Below are 19,569 nucleotides of genomic sequence, written 5' to 3'. Positions count from 1 at the left end.
CGGCATCCAGTCTCTTTAAGTCCAACTCATGGCGTAATCTCCGTTCGAGAGCGCGTTCATCAGCCTCAATGCGCAGGCGAGCGAGCCGGAGTTTCAGGCGAGGTCCACTGAGGCCTAGTCCACACGTAGCCGGGTTTTTTTAAAAACGAATATCCGCCCCTCCAAAAACTTGCATCCACACCACCGCGTTTTAAAAACAAACTCTGTCCACACGTACGCAAATAAATACGTTGTTAAGGACATGCCAGACCTGTAGGCGGCAGTACTTCCCCCGTTCTTAACCTCGTCCTTCATCTGTGGTCTTCCGCAAGGAGCAGTAATTCCGCTTGCAAAAACAAACAAGCAGAAAGCGCTTGGACAATTGATGGATCGGGTAGTGAAAGAGCGCAGCTCTGAGGGCTTCCATGATGCCGGCTAGTGTAAACAGAGGTCGCACACGTGATGTCAGCATTTTTTGTCGCGGAAAGTGACGTTGCGGACCTTAAAACTTCGGTTTTGTCCGTCCACACGCAGACACCCAAAACGGAGAAAACGCAGATCTTCACTTTGGCCGGAGTTTTTAAAAAGATTCGTTTTTGTGTGAAAAAACTCTGTTTTTGTGTGGATGACAGGCCAAAACGTAGAAAAATATCTACGTTTTGGCAGATCCCTGGCTACGTGTGGACAGGGCCTAAGTGGTGAAGTCGAAGGACTCTGATCTGGTGACGGTGAGCCGGAAGAGGATTCTTCTGGTTTGACCTTTTTCCTCTGGAGTCATTCGAGGCGATGAAGGGCGTGAGCCGGTTTCGGAAGGAAGCGAAAGGATCTCTTGAGCCTCCAAATAGTCCACAACGAACTTCAGTAGAGCATCTTTTGGGAGCGATTTTGGGACAACCAGATCGAAGTGGGCAGCTACTTCCTGCAGGTCGGCTTTTCTGCAATGCTCCAGCAGCCGGCGCGAGGGAGCCTCCACAAAAGCCCGCAAGTCAAAGTTTGCCATGGTGACGTCCACTCCACCTCCAAGAGAGGAAAACAAGGTTAGTCCAGAAAACACAAATAGATGAAAAAACCGGGTATAAATGTACAAAAACGACAAATAATCCCGGACGAGCCCCCACTCTTACGGCCCCCAGCTCGTCTAGGAGATGATGTTAAAGGGGGCATAAAGAAAGATATGTGAATTTCCAGACACACCAAGATTTACTCTCTTGGAGGAGTTTATTAACTAAAAATCACTGCTTTATGCAGGCAAAGACAAAATGAATACAAAACCAAAAGGACGTCCACACTGGGGAATTAACAATACTAAACAGAAGGATCATCCAATACTGGGAAAACAACACTAATGTCTATGTAACTATGTTAGATTTCTGACTGGGTCTAGGAAATGGGATCACATCAGTCTGGTGCTTGCCTCCCTGCACTGGCTTCTGGTCTGTTTTTGGGCACGATTTAAACTTTTGGTGTTCGTTTTTAATTTCTTTCAGAGAGCTGCACCCCTCTATTTAACTGCACTCCTGAATATACATGTTCCATCACGCTCTTTGTGCTCCTCTAATCAGGGCCTGCTCGCTGTCCCTCGTACTAGATTTCAGACTCGTGGGGACCTTAGGTTTTTAGGCATTCTAAGATATCTCAAACATTATTTCTACTAGTGTAGTTATTATGGATATCCTTAATTTCTATTAGTAACAAATAGCTGTTTGTCTTTATTTGAGATTTTGACTAGTAAAAAAAACAATTGTACAAGGATAAATTACATTATTGCTACACGAAATAGGTATTAATGAACAATCGGCTCATTATTAATTAAATGTTAAAACGGCTTGCCATACTGCTTTCCTACAAAAGCAGCAGCAGGTCATACAGCCTGGTTGGTGAGCAGTCACATACTTGGCTATCTTCTTACGGTTCATTTCAGCACGATCTTCTTCTGTTGGTCTACAAACCTGCTTCTATAGTGGTGAGTTTGTTCTCATGTAATTTTGCTTTGATGTGCTGTTTATTTCTTGTACATCCTGTAATTCTGCAACATTGTGTTTTAATATACAAAAAAACCTGCTGCGCTTCATTCTTTTGAGTTTTTATTTCTTTCTCGTCCTTACGCAGTTGACGTTTTCTCGTTAAAATGTGCATCGTGTCTGACGAGATGCGTCACTGCTCAAAACGCGGCGCTTAGTTCGTGTGAACACCGCAGAATGTAAACTTAAGAGGTGTAGGGTAGGTAGGGTAGGGTCTGACAGTTTGCGTGTCGCGTTTACTACCTGTAGTACGGTACAGCCGTCACGTGATACGGAAGCGCGTGACCAACGTTCATCTGAGCTTGTTTTTTATAAACATGTCTTATCCATCGAATATATGTCGATGGTTTTATCGCAGCGTTTCCAAAGAAGCTCTGGTGGGCACCATCTCCCTCGGAGTTGTTTTTGTTGCAGGATATTTTTATGGTAAGCGCGAAAGCGTTTTTGTTGAACTGCTCTACAAACGGTACCCCTAGGAACTGGTGCGCATGTGCCATATTTATATTTAAAGCTACAAACTGGCTTTAATTGTTTTTTATGCCACTTGTTTTATTTGAGGTTTCTATTGAGTTTGGGTTTTGTTAATATTAATATAGCTTAATATTCGAAGCTATACAAGGTTTCAGGGCTGACAACGTTAGTCTTCTTGACATGCATGACCTTTAGTGTTTCCTTAGTAGCAAAATGGGTTTCTTCAACTGAAGGAAAGTCAATTTTTTTCTAATGCAACAATCATTTTGGATAGTTATAAAGGCTGATTCACGGCAAGAAATGCTACATTTATTGGCTATAAACCGAACAGCCAATATTGCATCATATTCCAGTATCACAATGAAACTGCACATCTGCTCCAAGTCTGGTTTCAAGCCCACTTGTTTTCTGATTTTCTTTCTTTTTTTTTTGGGGGGGGGGGGGGGGGGGTAATCATTTAGATATTTTGAATGTCCTCACAAAGTGCCAAATAATACAGCCTTTATTCTACCCTCCCACCCCCAGCCATTTCCATTAAAGATAAAATGTAAACAGCAGAAGGAAATTTGTCTGTAAGAGAACCATCTGGTGCCCTGTAATCCAGAAACGGGAACACACATGAATTATCAGGCTCATTTATTGTGAAGCTGTCAACCTATAAGGTCTTTAAATTTCCTGTTTCCTCCATTTTATTTTTTAATCTTGTTCTCATGCTGTAAATGTAAAAAACATTAGATTTACCCACCAAGATCACTTAAGTCAGATCAAATTTAAATGAACCAGAGTGAAGTTTACCGAAAGACGTTCAGTCTGATATCACTGTGCTCTTGAGATGCTTATTGCTTTATGTTTGCCCTCAGGGAAGAGGAGGCCTTTCACAATGAGCATCTCTAAAAGTCATGGCGGAGGAAAAGACAACCCACTGATGCAGTACGTCCTCAATCACTCCTTGAGGGAACATCCGGTCCTGAATAAACTCAGGCTGGTGAGTTGGTCTGAGCTTCTGGCACAACGAAGCACCAAGTGCTGAATGAGATCTGTTGGGTTTTGCAAAGTAATCCAAAAAATGTATGCAACTGGTGTCTACTCATCTTGTTTTTAGAGGACGATGGAAGACCCCTGGAACATCATGATGGTTGCCTGTGAGCAGGCGCAGTTCATGGCTAATTTGGCAAGACTGATTAAAGCCAAGAAAGCGTTAGAGATTGGTACGTGGGTCAATTTGAACATGAAATGCAAGATTAGTGCAGATATCTCTCTGGGATTAATAAAGTGTCTTTGAATTGAATTGAATAGATGATTGCTTGAAAGACATCACTGCAGGTGTTTGGAAACATTAATTTACATTAATTGTTTGAATTTAATAAACTATAAAATGAAGTTATTTTTATGCAGAAATTGAATGCAGAATTGAACTAAATGTTCAACTGAGAACTGCATCAGTTTTCCCTCCCCTGGAAGCCCTCAGTTTACACACCCAGGCAGGGCCAGAAAAAATGATCCAACTTCTACCTATAGTACATTATTTATATGAACTCTCAGCATACCGGGGATTCTGTTGAACGGAGCAAGCGCTGCTGCGCTCCAGCTGCGTCCTGTAATTCGTCCCCTACTAATATCTAAGAGTGATGGATGCAACCGCAGCACCTGACAGACATGCCACATGTCATTTTATTTTATTTTTTAAAGAAAATGTTACCTGGACCTGAATCTAAAGCTAAAACATAACGTGATGTTTGGACCAGTGTTGATTAAAGGCAGAACTCTAAACAACAAGGATACATCCAGCCATTTATGTAATCACTTCTTTCATCCCACTGCTGTGTTGTCACAGATTTTCTAACCCTAACCCACCACACACACATGTAAAAAATTGATTTTAGAAGCTTTTTATTTTTATATTTTTCCCTCAGTCACCTTGGTTACATGAAGATTATCAAAAATGTTGAATCTAATGGGTGGATGGGGAAACTTGAGTACCTGATATGTCCCAACAGGAAACCTGTGTTGCTTCCTTATAATACAAGGTGGCAGGCTCACATATGTTGTATTTACAGGTGTATACACAGGCTACAACACACTGAGCATGGCGCTGGCTTTGCCTGATGATGGAGTTGTTGTTGCATGTGATATCAGTGAAAAATATACCAACATTGGCAAACCGTTCTGGAAAGAGGTATGGTACAGATTAGTGATGCACGATATGAAATATTTGGGCTGATATTAATATCGCTGTTATGGCCGATAATCGATATTTGCCGACGCCGATAAACTGATGTTAATGCTTCTAAAATCAGCAGATTTTGTATAGCATGAAAATTATTTAAGCTGAATTCACATAATTATGTCCACACACTTATGCTTCTGAGATGATTACATTTACTGTTACATGACTAAACAAACACATCACACACACACACACACACACCCTCCCCCTCAGCGTCTGAAACTGATAAACAAATGGAAACAAGATGGAAGAAAATATCGGTTAATATTGGCCGTCTTATTTATCGGACCGATACTGATGTTAAAAAATGACCGGCCAATACAGATATTGATGCCGATATATTGTGCATCCCTAGTACATATCGTTAGTGTGACACAATGTGATGTTTGAGGTGAAATGTGGTGCTGTTATATAAATTCTCGTTTTCTATTTTTCAAAAAGTGGTGATCAGTGAAGATTATCATATCTTAACAGGTGTGACTTAGTTTGGTTGAAGTTGTTAATCTGAGTCTGCAGTGTTTTTATGACTCCACATACTTTCAAAAAATAAAAAAGACCACTGGTTAATTAGGACTCAAACAGTAAAGTAACAGTTCTTTTGTCTTACAGGCTGGGGTTGAACATAAAGTTGATCTACGCATTCAACCAGCATTGAATACTCTTGGTACCGTAATAAATCTCTTTACCATTGTAACATTTCTTTGGAATTGGGACATTTTGATTAAAAAAATCCTAAACTCATGTCTTTGTCCTGTAAAAAAAAAAAAAAAAAAACTTGATAAAATGTATTGTTGCATTCACAACAGTGTTGTTTTGAGGCCTTTTTTGAAAAAAAAAATTCCCTCCAAATCTTTGATCATTGCACACGTTTGAATAATTTACCAGGACAGAACCTCCTCGAAAGTTTGGCAAAGGTCACAACTGTTTTATCAGCAACTACAGGTCTTTCTCAAAAAATTAGCATATTGTGATCAAGTTCATTATTTTCTGTAATGTACTGATAAACATTAGATGTTCATATATATTAGATTCATTACACACAACTGAAGTAGTTCAAGCCTTTTATTGTTTCTAATATTGATGATTTTGGCATGAAAACCCAAAATTCCTATAAAAAAATTAGCATTTTTAGCCGACCAATAAAAAATGTTTTTAATACAAAAGTCAACCTTCAAATAATTATGTTCAGTTATTCACACAATACTTGATCGGGAATCCTTTTGCAGAAAGGACTGCTTCTATGCGGCGTGGCATGGCGGCAATCAGCCTGTGGCACTGCTGAGGTGTTATGGAGGCCCAGGATGCTTCGATAGCGGGCTTAAGCTCATCCAGAGTGTTGGGTCTTGCGTCCCTCAACCTTCTCTTCACAATATCCCACAGATTCTCTATGGGGTTCAGGTCAGGAGAGTTGGCAGGCCAATTGACAGTAATACCATGGTCAGTAAACTATTTACCAGTGGTTTTGGCACTGTGAGCAGGTGCCAGGTCGTGCTGAAAAATGAAATCTTCATCTCCATAAAGCTTTTCAGCAGATGGAAGCATGAAGTGCTCCAAAATCTCCTGATAGCTAGCTGCATTGACCCTGCCCTTGATAAAACACAGTGGACCTACACCAGCAGCTGACATGGCACCCCAGACCATCACTGACTCTGGGTACTTGACACTGGACTTCAGGCATTTTGGCATTTCCCTCTGCCCAGTCTTCCTCCAGACTCTGGCACCTTGATTTCTGAATAACATGCAAAATTTGCTTTCATCCAAAAAAAGTACTTTGGACCACTGAGCAAAAGTCCAGTGCTGCTTCTCTGTAGCCCACAGGGTATCCGCGGGTCCTTAAAAAGTCTTAAATTTGCTTTTCAAAATTTAAGGCCTTAAAAATCCTTAAAAATGACAAATAATCCTTAAATCCAGTTTCCAAAGGTCTTAAATTACCAAAGGCCCACTAAACAAGATTCTCTTATTTCTATAAAAATTTCGTGGTTAGTGTTCAGCATTTTTTGTGTATGATGTTGGCGTAAGCGGAACCCTACACATTCAGTTGGTTGTGAAAGGGGGCTGTTTTTAGATGAGCACATTAGCTGGTTAAGCTAGTGGGAGCTTGCGCCATGGGGAAGTTTAATGGTAACTGGACACGCCTGTACACGGTGACTCTGGATGTTTCTACTCCAGACTCAGTCCACTGCTTGTGCAGGTTCCCCAAGGTCTGGAATCGGTCCTTCTCCACAATCTTCCTCAGGGTCTGGTCACCTCTTCTCGTTGTGCAGCGTTTTCTGCCACACTTTTTCGTTTCCACTGAGGTGCCTTGATACAGCACTCTGGGACAGCCTATTCATTCAGAAATTTATTTCTGTGTCTTACCTTCTTGCTTGAGGGTGTCAATGATGGCCTTCTGGACAGCAGTCAGGTCGGCAGTGTTACCCATGATTGCGGTTTAGAGTAATGAACCAGGCTGGGAGTTTTTAAAAGCCTCAGGAATCTTTTGCAGGTGTTTAGAGTTAGTTGATTCAGATGATTAGGTTAATATCTCATTTAGAACCTTTTCATGATATGCTAATGTTTTGAGATAGGAATTTTGGGTTTTTTTGAGCTGTATGTCAAAATCATCAATATTAGAAACAATAAAAGGCTTTAACTACTTCAGTTGTGTGTAATGAATCTAATATATATGAAAGTCTAATGTTTATCAGTACATTACAGAAAATAATGAACTTTATCACAATATGCTAATTTTTGAGAAGGACCTGTATTCTCCTCCAGTGTTTCCTTTTTCCCAAATTGTTTTTTATACACTTTCATGATCAGCAGTTACTACTTTAAAAGGATATTCCACCCAAAAATGAAATGTTGTCTGACATATTTCCCAACATTTAAGGCCTAGCAACCCCAAGGACACAAAGTTCTATAAACAAATGTGTACGTTGTTGGCAAACCTACGTAACACACACACACACACACACACACACACACACACACACACACACACACACACACACACACACACACACACACACACACACACACACACACACACACACACACACACACACACACACACACACACACACACACACACACACACACACACACACACACACACACACACACACACACACACACGTGAGGCGTGTGTGTGAGAAATGCAGTATTTTCTATTTGCAGAATTGCTGCGCTCAGCTCAACCCAATCAGCCTTCTGCAGGAATTGAGACCCAACAGACTCTGATCAATAAAAAAACAAAGCTTCCAAATACCTGGATCTGCTCCTCCTCTTGTAATCTAATATAAATCAGTTTGAATGATCAGCAATCCCTCTGCAGCCATAAAACACAAGTCATTCCACCTGCAGTCCACGGACAGGAGGAATTAGGCTTATTAAATGTGTTTACACCATTAAGTTTAACTCTTCAAACAGCTCTGTAGAAAGCTGTCACTCCTGCAGTGTTGGGAGACAAGTGAAGCAGATTCACGGAGTAGCAGTGTGTGCTGCTTCACAAAACGGATCACTCACTCCTCCCAGACATGCAGAAGTTGAACTAATGTTTTAAAAATGAAAAGAACGTTTTGCTGATAACACTTTTTATTAGCAATTCTCAAAAGAGAATGGGCTGCATGGTGGTGCAGTTGTTAGCACTGTAAGCACGAAGGTTGCATGTTCGAAACTCAGCTGCGGCCTTTCTGCGTGGAGTTGCGTGTTCTCCCCATGCATGCGTGGGTTTCCTCCGGGTATTCCAGTTTCCCCCACAGATCACAACATGCCCTATTGGTTATAAAATGTAAGTCGCTTTGGATAAAAGCGTCTGCCAAATAAACAAAAAAGAAAACCGAGCTGCTTTACATGCATGCATGTTTTATGCTGCTTCACTAACATTAGCATCTGTGTTTACAGAAGTGGGTGCTAGGGCTGGGCGATATGGCCTAAAATTTATCTCACGATATATTGGATTTCACATCTAATGATAAATGGAAGATAACTACAGGTATGCGCAGAAACAAAGGTTGTCCACTAGATGGGGCTGTCACATGTATTATGTTGAGTCACATTTTAATGTGACTCAAGGTGATACAGCTTCTTAAAGGGATGTGAATGTTGCCAACCTACACATCTTTTCAGTTTTTTATTATCAAATTTATTAACATGGGGAAAAATGATCACAATAAGAGTCAGAAATTTTGATAACTATACACATTTGATTTATTGCCTAGCCGTAGCGGGTGCCTTTGGTACTGCCTTGCACCTCTCAGCGGAGGCTTATAGCTGTGCTGTGTCATAAAGTAGTACCGAGTCTAAAATGGTGCCTGTGATTCGTATTTCTAATTATTTTCACTTGCAGTCAGTCTGATTATTTAGGTTGCAAAGCAGGATTGAGGTCACTACTGAGTAACTTTAAGGACTTTTTTACTCTGTGCTAGTTGGATTGTAACAGTGGATCACTACCACACCTAAATACTTGACAGATCTACTGATCTTATACTTATAATTGGAATGAGACACATTCATGAGGTATTGAAATGCTATGTTTGTATACTGATTAGCAGGTGACCCTGTAAAGTGGAAAGTAAGATATTTATTGAGATGAAGAACTGAACAAGGAAATGGCTGTGGAACAAACATTTGTACTGTGGGTGTGTGCTTACCTTTCCTGTTTCCCGTCAGCAGGTGTGTGAGCAAAATAGTTACTGATGGTGTGTGGATCATTTAAAGCAGGGGTCCCCAATCCTGGTGCTGGAGGGCTGGTACCCAGCAAGTTTTGTGTTTTTTCTGCTCCAACAGACTTGATTCAGTGGTTGAAATACCTGTGCAGCAGCTCATCAAGCTGTTGTAGCCTGTTAATTATAGCTGCTGATTGAAATCAGGTGTGTTGAAACAGAGTTCAAACTAAAACATGCAGAATACCGGCCCTCCAGGACCAGGATTGGGGACCCCTGTTAAATAGGTTCCTGAGAGGTGTATCAAGAGGATTGGAAGATTGATTGGGTTATTTTAATATGGTGTGAAGTATTGATGCATGTTCTGCTTATTTATAGAGATGAAAGTGTAGTGTAAATTTTAAAGTAACTATGATTGCATATAGTGTTAAGGTTTTAGGTGATGGTTTATCCCAATTAGTGAGATGTATAAAAGCTGATGTTTTCACTGAGAAACAGGTGTGTGTGGGATGTAGAAGTCTGCGCAGCAAAAATAAAGAAAAGAACATAATTTTCCTGTCCTCTGGTTTGTGATGCTACTCTGCTAATGGATTGCTTCCAAGGACTGGTCGGCCAAGCTAGCATGGATCGATTCACTTACTGTGTTTTATGCTAAGCTAAAGGAGTTCAGCCAGGTCAGGTGACTGGTTGAGCTGGTTAACCCCCCACTTATATAACACTGGGAAATAAATCAACAACAAAATTTCAATTTTGGGTGAATTTCCCTTTAAAATTCTTTATTTTGCCAAACTTGCATCTGAATATTTTATTGACTTGAAAAATGTAATGAGGTATTTTATTTTGACTAAAATGAGACTAATCTGATCAAAACTTTTTATTTTTTTCTCCCCCTCAGATGAACTTCTGTCTTCTGGTCAGGCTGAAACTTTTGACTTTGTCTTCATAGATGCAGACAAAGTTAACTATGATAATTATTATGAAAAGTCTCTATTACTAGTGAGAAAAGGAGGAATCATCGCAATCGACAACGTAGGAGCTCACACCAAATCATGTTTGTCATTTTGAATGCCAGGTTGTAATAAACGAGGCTTTTCTGCTGCTGCAGGTTCTGTGGGGGGGGCAAGTCCTGAATGCATCCTCCAAAGGTCCAGACACGGTGGCGATAGACAAGCTGAACAAGAAGCTGCACAGAGATGTACGAATCACCTTGAGCATGCTAACGGTGGGAGATGGGCTCACGCTGGCGGTCAAACTTTAAGCTTAATGAAGACACTAAGTGTAATATCAACACTAGATTACTATTGGGCAAAGGTGCAGGCATATTTGGAAACTGTTGCCAGAACATGTTTGGTTTGTGGGTTCATGTGAGGATGTCAAGTTTTATGCCGCTCAATGTCAAACATTGCCTCTTGTTTAACTTCAGCTCTTGAATTTAAGGACCAAGGATTTAAACGTTTATGGGGAGAATATTGCACTTTGCTTTTACAGTGGTTTTGACCATGCTGCCTAACTGTATTAAAAAGGACATGAAAGAATGACTGGTTTCAGGACTTTATTGTACAGGTAGACACACAGAAACACACAAACCCATCTGATAAGTGTCACAGTTCTCACAAACGGGAAGAGAGCTGGTTAATTCACTCTGGTTTCAGTCAGGTCATGAGAAAAATAACTGGTTTAACCATGATTTCTAGCTAAGGAGATAAGCTAAGTAGCAGATGTCTAAAACATACAGCAGGATAAAGCCTCAGGAGCAGCAAGTTGATGCACTTCAGACCCTAATCAGGCAGTAGAACACCACCAAATCAATAAAATATGGAAATATAAGGAATATTGTGCAAAAATAATCACTCAAATTTACATTCTATTAGATAAAACTTCTGCAAAATATAATTCTGGACCATCAAAATAAAAGAAGCTATGTTTTAATTATACAGGATTGTTAGGAGGATAAATGGGCAGAATGAGGAATACCCTGATAAATGGAAATGTCTTCATCTCACCAGTGCCTAGGGGAGGGGGTTCTACTTGGTTTTGGCCTTGTCATTGAAATATCTGTTTCTAACCACTCACAAACACTGAAGATTAGCTTCTGTTGATACCAGCAGAGATGATCCTCATGCCTCTAACTCCAGGCCTAGACCGAGCTTGTGACCTCCAGCGTTGATATTCTTCCCATCTACTAACGCTGACAGAGTGAGTTTCATACCTGCAATGATTGTTTAACATGTAAGATGTTAAAGTTTTATGGTGATTAGAGGTGGTAATGTCTTGTGATGTGGATCTTACCAGGCCGTAGAGTCTGAGTGTATCCAATTCCTACCAAGCTAGCATTATTCACCTTAGCCTGGAACAGAAAAGTATAATCCAAAGGTTGATCACATCTGAATATCCAAACCATTTTCTAAATAGTTCTTTATTTGTGAAACCGTTATATACACATTTAAAAAAACATTATTAAATGGAAGTCGGCGTGGTTTTAGACACAACCGAATTACCCCCTATAGTGCAGATGGTAGAAGAAATGGCACAAGCCAACATATAATTAATTCCCTTTGAATTTTTGTAGATTTAAAGGCTTTTGATACAATAGGCCACAGGAGATTATTGATGAAAATGGAGGATTATGCATTACAAGGTATGATTTCAGGGATAGAACGTAACTTAAAAGAGAAGACAGTGCATGTCACGGCCCCTGCCGTTGGGAGAAACAAAGCACCCATCCTGCAGGCAAACTAATGTTGCTGTGCCGGTGCAACCAGATGATTGGCTGCTTGGAACATCCCGCTTCTACCTGTTCATTAGCTGGCTGTGTGCAGCCTGTAATTGCACTAAGAGGCTGCACCTTTTATGGTATGGGTGCAACATAAAAGCCTGCTTGATGCAACTTCCGAGGAATCTGAGCGAGTGATTACCTCTGGGGAGCTCCTGTCTGTGCGGAGACCTGATTTTAAATAAATCTACAATTTCCACGAGGTGTCCAGACCTCATCCGTGTGTTGTGGTCCCACAACAAGCCAGTGTGAAAAGACACATGATCAGGGTTTAGATAAATAATCTGATGTTCCACAAGAATCAGCAACAGGTCCAAAACTTTTCATATTATATATAAATGATATATGCAACGCTACAGAATGTTTCTACTTAATGTTTGCAGATGATACAAATTTAGTTTGTGCAGGCAACACAAGAAGGCGTTTGACCGCATCCCTCTGGAAGCCCTGTGGGGGGTACTCCGTGAGTATGGGGTACCAGGCCCTCTGATATGGGCTGTTAGGTCCCTGTATGACCGGTGTCAGAGCTTGGTCCGCATTGCCGGCAGTAAGTCGGGCTCATTCCCAGTGAGAGTTGGACTCTCCCAAGGCTGCTCTTTGTCACCGATTCTGTTCATAACTTTTATGGACAGGATTTCTAGGCGCAGCCAAGGTGTGGAGGGGATCCGTTTTGGTGACCTGAGGTTCAGGTCTCTGCTTTTTGCAGATGATGTGGTCCTGTTGGCTTCATCAGAACATGATCTTCAGCTTTCGCTGGAGCGGTTCGCAGCCGAGTGTGAAGCAGCTGGGATGAGAATCAGCTCCTCTAAATCTGAGACCATGGTCTTGATTCGGAAAAGGGTAGAATGCCTTCTCCGGGTCACGGATGAGGTCCTGCCCCAAGTGGAGGAGTTTAAGTATCTCGGGGTCTTGTTCACAAGTGAGGGGAAACTGGAGCGTGAGATTGATAGGCGGATTGGTGCTGCATCTGCAGTGATGCGGGCGTTGTACCGGTCTATCGTGGTGAAGAGAGAGCTGAGTCAGAAGGCGAAGGTCTCGATTTACCGGTCGATCTACATTCCTACCCTCACCTATGGTCATGAGCTTTGGGTAGTGACCGAAAGAACAAAATTGCGGATACAAGCAGCCGAAATGAGTTTTCTCAGAAGAGTGGTTGGGCTCTTCCTTAGAGATAGGGTGAGAAGCTCGGTCATTCAGGGGGGGCTTGGAGTAGACCCACTGATCCTCCACATCGAGAGGAGCCAGTTGAGGTGGCTTGGGCATCTGGTCAGGATGCCTTCTGGGCACCTCCCTGGTGAGGTTTTCTGGGCACGTACAACCGAGAGGAGACCTAAAGGTAGACCCAGGACACGGTGGAGGGACTATGTCTCTCATCTGGCCAGGGAACGCCTTGGAATTCCCCCGGAGGAGCTGGCCTAAGTGGCTGTGGAGAGGGAAGTCTGGGCCTTTCGACTTAGGCTACCGCCCCCGTGACCCGACTCCGCCCCCGCGACCCGACTCCGGATAACTGGTTGAAAATGGATAGATGGATGGATAGGCCAAAATCTAAAGGAACTTTTAAAGACTGCTGAAAGAGGTAAATATCCTAACATCTTGGTTTGTTGTGAATAAATTATCACTAAATATAAAGAACTAAAGTTACAATATTTGGAAATCCAAATGTGGAAATTAGTCACAATTTCAAATATTGAAGTTGAAATGTTTTCAAACCATTTTGTCTTGGGGCCCCAAAATATCTTGATATGGCCCTGGGTGTGGGACTGAGTTTTGAATGTGATCTGAATTGTATCAAATACACAAATATTACATGCTTATAAATGATTGCTTTATAAAGGTAAAAATGTGTAGTGGGATATATCTACCTTCCTTTTCAAGCTCTTGGTTTTGTTTCTATTTGACTATTTTCCTATTCTGTCCGTCTCTGGTCTTCCTGCATCTCCACTCAACCCTCCAGAACGGGACGGCACGCTGGCCAATACTATGATTACCACTGTGAGACACAGCATTTTAAAACATTTCAAGAAATCACTGTGATGTTTAAATTATTTATTTATATTGCACTGCTGCACATAAACACCTGAGAAAATCAGTGTCAATATTTAGTACAGAAGCCTTTGTTTGTGTACAAGCGTTTCCTGTGGATCTTCACCAGGTTTGCACAAACTGCAACAGGGATTTTGGCCCGCTTCAGAATTCTTGCTGATTGCCAGGTGTTCAAATACCTTTGTGCAGCGGTGCAATACAAATAAATTCATAAAAATTGTACAGTGTGATTTCCTGACTTTTTAATGTCGTCTCGCACAGCAGGAATGCACCTACAATGTGAATTTCAGACCCCTCCATGATTTCTAAGTGGGAGAACGTGCAAAATGGCAGGGTGCTCAAATACTTATGTTCCTCTGTGTATGTATAGGACGCTTCTATCTACTGAATGACTTTGATGACTGAAAAAAATAAATACTGTTGAAAGCACTAAATTATCCAGATTGGTTCAAATGAAACAAAACCACCCACCACCCCCACTCAGCAGTTCATGCTAACTGGAAACTTACTGATATGGAGGCACTGGAGTCCAGCAGGTATTTAGCAGCGATTCCAAATCGAGTGCCGTTTGTTCCTGCAGTCCAGGCAAGACTTACGGCGGTCTCCAGGTTGTCATTTACCTTCTGATAGATGTATCCACCAAACTCTGAACCATCATTTCTATGTGAGGGGAAAAAGCAAGACAAGGACAAAAAAAATGTAAGTCTTTAAAGCAGAATACTGGAGTTCTTCCCTTTTCAGGAAATATGTATGATTTTTTAGAGATCCGTAACAGTGATGATCTGACTGTTCTGTGATAATGCAGCCGACGTCAATTCTTTACTAAGCCCGCCCCCGTCCCGTAGAGGCCCACAAGTACTTAACATCCACTCTGACATCTGCTTACATACAGATGTCAGTCACGAAGCATGTATGCATGTTTGTTAGGTCTTATCTCTGTGAGAGAAGCTTCTCTGTGAAGCTTGGCAACACCACCTCATCATTTAGTGCTAGTCTCTCATGGGGGGTTCCTCAGGGGTCTGTTCTGGGGCCATTGTTGTTTTCTCTCTACCTGCTTCCCCTTGGTTCAGTCTTTAAAAACCACAAGATCAGTTTTCATTTGTTTGCAGATGATTGCCAAATCTATTTTCCGTTGAGACACGAATCCACAGCTTTAGTGCAAACACTCCTCGATTGTCTAGACGAAGTTAGAGCATGGATGGCCTCTAGCTTCCTTAGTTTTAATGACAGCAAAACTGAGGCTGTTGTTGTTTTTAAACTGAGTTCCAGTGGCGTAGCTAAAAAGACAGATGACCTCTCTTCACTGGCCTCCTCTGAAAAGGAACTGGTCACTAACCTTGGGGTGAAGTTGGATGCGTCCCTAAGGCTCGGGACGCACATCAATGGCGTGGTCCGCTCCTGCTTATTTGAGGATTTAACAGAACGTGCTCTCTGGAGGGAACGCGTTCTCTGTGAGCACGCTGATCTCAAAGGAAATCCTTCTGCTATGCTGGGATTTGGGACCCTTTATGATGCAACAGATAAACCGCACGAATCCGATTCCATAGAACCCTCCAGAACCTCCTCTGCTCCCTGATCATAGACAACTCATTTCCAAATAACACTAACTCCAAACAGAACAACTCCTTAAATGTAAATGACAACCCATTACTCTACCATTTATCAGATTCATTATTTTATTTATACCTGACGGGAACCTCTCCTCTGTCCAGACCGTGTTTATAACCTCCGCAACTTTCGTTTGTGCTTCGGCAGCCAGTGTTTCGATATCGCTGTCAATAAAGTTTCTGAAAATTATTTTCGAAAAAGAAAACAGGAAATTCTCTCATGTGCTGAGGACGTAGCATGACCAAATATGGTTGATTAAGGGCGTTTCTGTATGTAAATGACTGAGAACGGACACGAGCACCTGGGTACGCACATGCACAGGTGGGATTTATCATCGGTTGCGGAGGAACGTGCATACGAGAGGCCACCGCATGTTTCTTGAATCAGTCTTTTGACCGTTCAGACACACATTCTAATTTTTGATCATAGGAGGAAATATAGGACGGTTTCTACGAGTGTTTGATAAATGAGGGCCAGCTTTCTGCCTTTACATCTTCCAACTAAAAAGTGCATCGTAATAGTAAAAGGGTGGAGCCTTTTACAAAGACGTTTCTAAAGCCTGGAGGTTATTTTGATGCGATTTGTATATTTGCTCATTTTGAGACCTACACATTGGTGCTGAGCTGGAAGTCCCCGGTTTGGTAGCCAACAGCGAAGTTGCTATGGGTCATCTTGGATTTGGCCGAGTCAATGGTCATCTGGTAGCCTGCGAGCCATCCCTCATATCCAGCCACCGCTGCCCCATGGATAGTTGGACCAGCAAAATCTAGATCTACATCAATGCCTGCGTTAAGGTGTTCCCGCTTATACGCTGTCTTCACTTTACCGCTCTTCTTCCTGTGGGGAAAAAAACAGAGAAAAAAAGATTAAAAATGTAAACAATGGGGTTATATTTTAATTAGGCCTAAGTTAGATCCAACTTGCCCAGTGTTGGGTGAGAATGTTGTTTCAAAGTTAAGTTTCAACCCTTTGGTGATCTAGAAGAAGAAAATGATGGCATGAATATTATAGAGCTTCTAACAAGTAGAATGAGCATCAGCAGAACAACAGTCTTTATTTACCTTATCCTCAACACACACTTCTGTCCCAAGTGTGTTTTCTGTGGTCCACTTCTCCGTGAATGTCAGACCATACTCAGCCCATTTGTACTTGGTTTCCAGAGTACCAATGACCTTACTGGTGTCTACGTTAGATGAGCCAGATGTTTTAAATTCCTAAAAGGAGACAAGAGGGTTTTAATGCTGCCTGCAGACAATAAAACATCTTTTCCAGAATGGGATAAAAACTGTCTGACGCCAAACAGATCTCAGGTCAGTTCTTATAATATTCAAAACATAAGCAAATGCAGATAAGGGCTGTCTGAGCTTGGTTTAAATAAGTAACATTATCACACTAAAGTATGACAACAGGAACGGTTTAACTCACCACTCCATTTGAAGACTTGGTCTTCACATCAAGTTTAATCTGCCCAAAGCCTGCAAAGAGAAACAATGAGATAGTTAATCCTGTCCTGGGAAATGCTTTTCAACCAGCACAATTCTTTTCTCCAGATCAGCAAAGAAAAACTGTTCTTAAAAGCTATTTATCTTGTTTCAGTTACCATATCCTTTATTGAAGATGTCCTTTGCTGATTTTCCAAGGTCTGCATATGCTGGAGGAACAGCCATTTTATCTGTAAAACACAGTTTGATGAGCAAAAACGGTTAAGATGATTGAAAGTTTTTGTTTTTTATTACAAAAAGCTATTACCAGGTCAAAATAATCCACTGAAACCTCCACTTGTGACCATTACGTAACATTTCACAAATGTTGCTGTAAAATCAACAGTATTAGAAGAGATTGTTTGTAGTTAAACTGCCAGGATCTTCAACGCGCCCACAGTACATTATTGGTTTTGCCTGACACCTACAGACAGACGAGAGCCAAACAGCCAAGGTTACACCGGAGGCTGCAGCGCTCTACGGACAGCTTACGGGAATATAAAAGGCACACCTAGAGTAAAAGCGTTGCTCAATGTTCGAGTTTAGTTGGATGTAAAAGCAAACGTGACATCCAGGCACAACGCAGCAGTCTTGAGTAACATAGAGGACGCCCTTTAAAGAGAGCTTAAACCAAATACAGAAGGTTGTAGGTTGGGGTTTGACAGTCACTCTCCAGGTAAGACGAGAGTGCATTAACCCGTTACGTTGTTATTAGATAAGGTGTCATACGATTATAAACTCCGTGTGGTAGGGGGCGTTTTACACACGCTAAATGACATTACTGATCACGGCCAAATTTCAAGAAAATCACGCCAACAAACACGGAATTAGAAAATACTTACCGACAATTGCGGCTACTTAAAGTATTGCAACTTAAAGAGTCTGAATCCGCGTGGAAAAAACCGGCGTAGGACGATATGAAGGAGACACGCAATAAACGCCCAACTGACCTCAGTGCGTCAGGACCTAGAAATGTAGCTGCGCGCTGAGGTGCCTGACTAAAATTAAAGCGAAACATCAACACTTCAAACATTTATTAACCACTTTAAGCAATGGTTATATAGGTGTAGGCTATAAATGTATTTTCATGATATAAAATGACTCATATTTAAAATAAAATTGTGCTTCATGTTCACCGGCATGTTAGAGACCTCTATGGAACACCATGGTAACCGATACGCCACTCGTTTGCGCTAATGTAATAATTATTTCAAAAATGTAATAATTCTTCAGATGCTTTGTTTCAGATAGATAGATAGATAGATAGATAGATAGATAGATAGATAGATAGATAGATAGATAGATAGATATCACGTTTCTTGAACAATCAACTAATCTGACAAAAAAATACCTCACACGAAAAATAACCCAACAAAACAAATGTGAATAAACCTTTCACCCTCCCACTGTCTTTATGGGTGACCCCGCAAGGAAAGTTGACCAATGAGCAGGGTTGATGGTTTATCCCTTGAGGTTCACGTGGCAGGGGTGAGGTGGTGCTCACTCCTCACCCCTGCCACATGGACCTCAAGGGATAAACCATCAACCCTGCTCAATGGTCAACTTTCCTCGTGGGGTCGCACCCATTAGGACAGTGGGATGGTTAAAAAAGGGAGCACCATTAATGTCACCAAACATCTTTATGTTAATTTGCTCACATTAATTTGTGAAACTGTTCAAAAAGGTATGAGTGCATTTTTACATTAATTCTAAATACATCTTTCATATTTCCTGATATGCATCTATCAGAAACAAGTTAGTTTCTTCAGCTTTTTAATGAGAAATGTCAGACCAGAAACAAGTAATGTGGCATCAGATGCAACACTGTCCTTGCTTGACCAAAGGAAACATCAGAATGTTTTATCCATTAAGAAGAACCATCTTTCCCACTTGCTGCAATGATCAAAACAATGATCAGATATTAAAGTGGCATCCTCCATTCAATGCAAAGTTCACAACTTATTTTAAAATCAACATAATTAAATAGCACACGGTGTGTGAAATACATAGTTTAAAGCAACTGTAAACATAACTTTTCCATGTGCATGTTGCTGTAACTCTGTATAGGGGGTATAAAAAACTAGAGATTTATAAAATGAAATAAATATAAACAAACATCTTTTAGAGATAGCATTAGGGAGACTTAAGCTTGGTCTGCTAAATTCAGTGCATGGTGATCGCTTTCAGCTACACTTACACACATCCAACAACACTCAAAAGTATCCTAAACATTTCTATGTGGCAAAATCTATCACTGAAAAACTCAAGGTAGTTGGCAGATGAAGTTAAGACAGGTTGAAGGAGAGAAAGTCCAAGTATT

The 19,569-nt window shown here is 41.2% G+C and overlaps 2 protein-coding genes across 5 annotated transcripts; one reads left to right on the top strand and one right to left on the bottom strand.

Annotated features, from left to right (window-relative positions):
* The first annotated feature begins 1,815 nt into the window (after nt 1–1,815).
* Nucleotides 1,816–10,882, top strand: LOC107387552 (catechol O-methyltransferase domain-containing protein 1). Of its 2 annotated transcripts, none has more exons than XM_054749770.2 (7): nt 1,816–1,942; nt 3,332–3,456; nt 3,574–3,679; nt 4,529–4,647; nt 5,308–5,362; nt 10,240–10,373; nt 10,450–10,882. In XM_054749770.2, exons 2-7 carry the CDS (start codon nt 3,352–3,354, stop codon nt 10,600–10,602), a joined length of 672 nt encoding a protein of 223 aa, XP_054605745.1. In that variant the 5' UTR covers nt 1,816–1,942; nt 3,332–3,351; the 3' UTR covers nt 10,603–10,882. The 2 variants fall into 2 exon arrangements, with proteins under 2 accessions (XP_054605745.1, XP_015818054.1); XM_015962568.3 differs by lacking the exon at nt 1,816–1,942 and adding an exon at nt 2,249–2,426.
* On the bottom strand, nt 10,882–18,225 carry LOC107387551 (voltage-dependent anion-selective channel protein 2). 3 transcript variants are annotated; one of them, XM_054749769.2, is made up of 9 exons: nt 18,092–18,225; nt 17,369–17,440; nt 17,194–17,243; nt 16,830–16,982; nt 16,689–16,745; nt 16,378–16,601; nt 14,670–14,820; nt 11,634–11,691; nt 10,882–11,553 (listed from the first exon to the last, which is right to left on the bottom strand). In XM_054749769.2, the coding sequence occupies exons 2-9, from the start codon at nt 17,433–17,435 to the stop codon at nt 11,462–11,464; spliced, it is 852 nt and encodes a 283-aa protein (XP_054605744.2). In that variant the 5' UTR covers nt 17,436–17,440; nt 18,092–18,225; the 3' UTR covers nt 10,882–11,461. The 3 variants fall into 3 exon arrangements, with proteins under 3 accessions (XP_054605744.2, XP_070401534.1, XP_070401533.1); XM_070545433.1 differs by having other exon boundaries at nt 16,378–16,605; nt 16,693–16,745; XM_070545432.1 differs by having other exon boundaries at nt 17,369–17,441; nt 18,102–18,177.
* Nucleotides 18,226–19,569: the final 1,344 nt, after the last annotated feature.

Source organism: Nothobranchius furzeri, chromosome 16 (genome assembly GCF_043380555.1).
Source record: "Nothobranchius furzeri strain GRZ-AD chromosome 16, NfurGRZ-RIMD1, whole genome shotgun sequence".
NCBI lineage: Eukaryota > Metazoa > Chordata > Actinopteri > Cyprinodontiformes > Nothobranchiidae > Nothobranchius > Nothobranchius furzeri.
The sequence above is the reverse complement of the archived record's forward strand: the minus strand, read 5'-3'. Positions and strand labels throughout refer to the sequence as shown.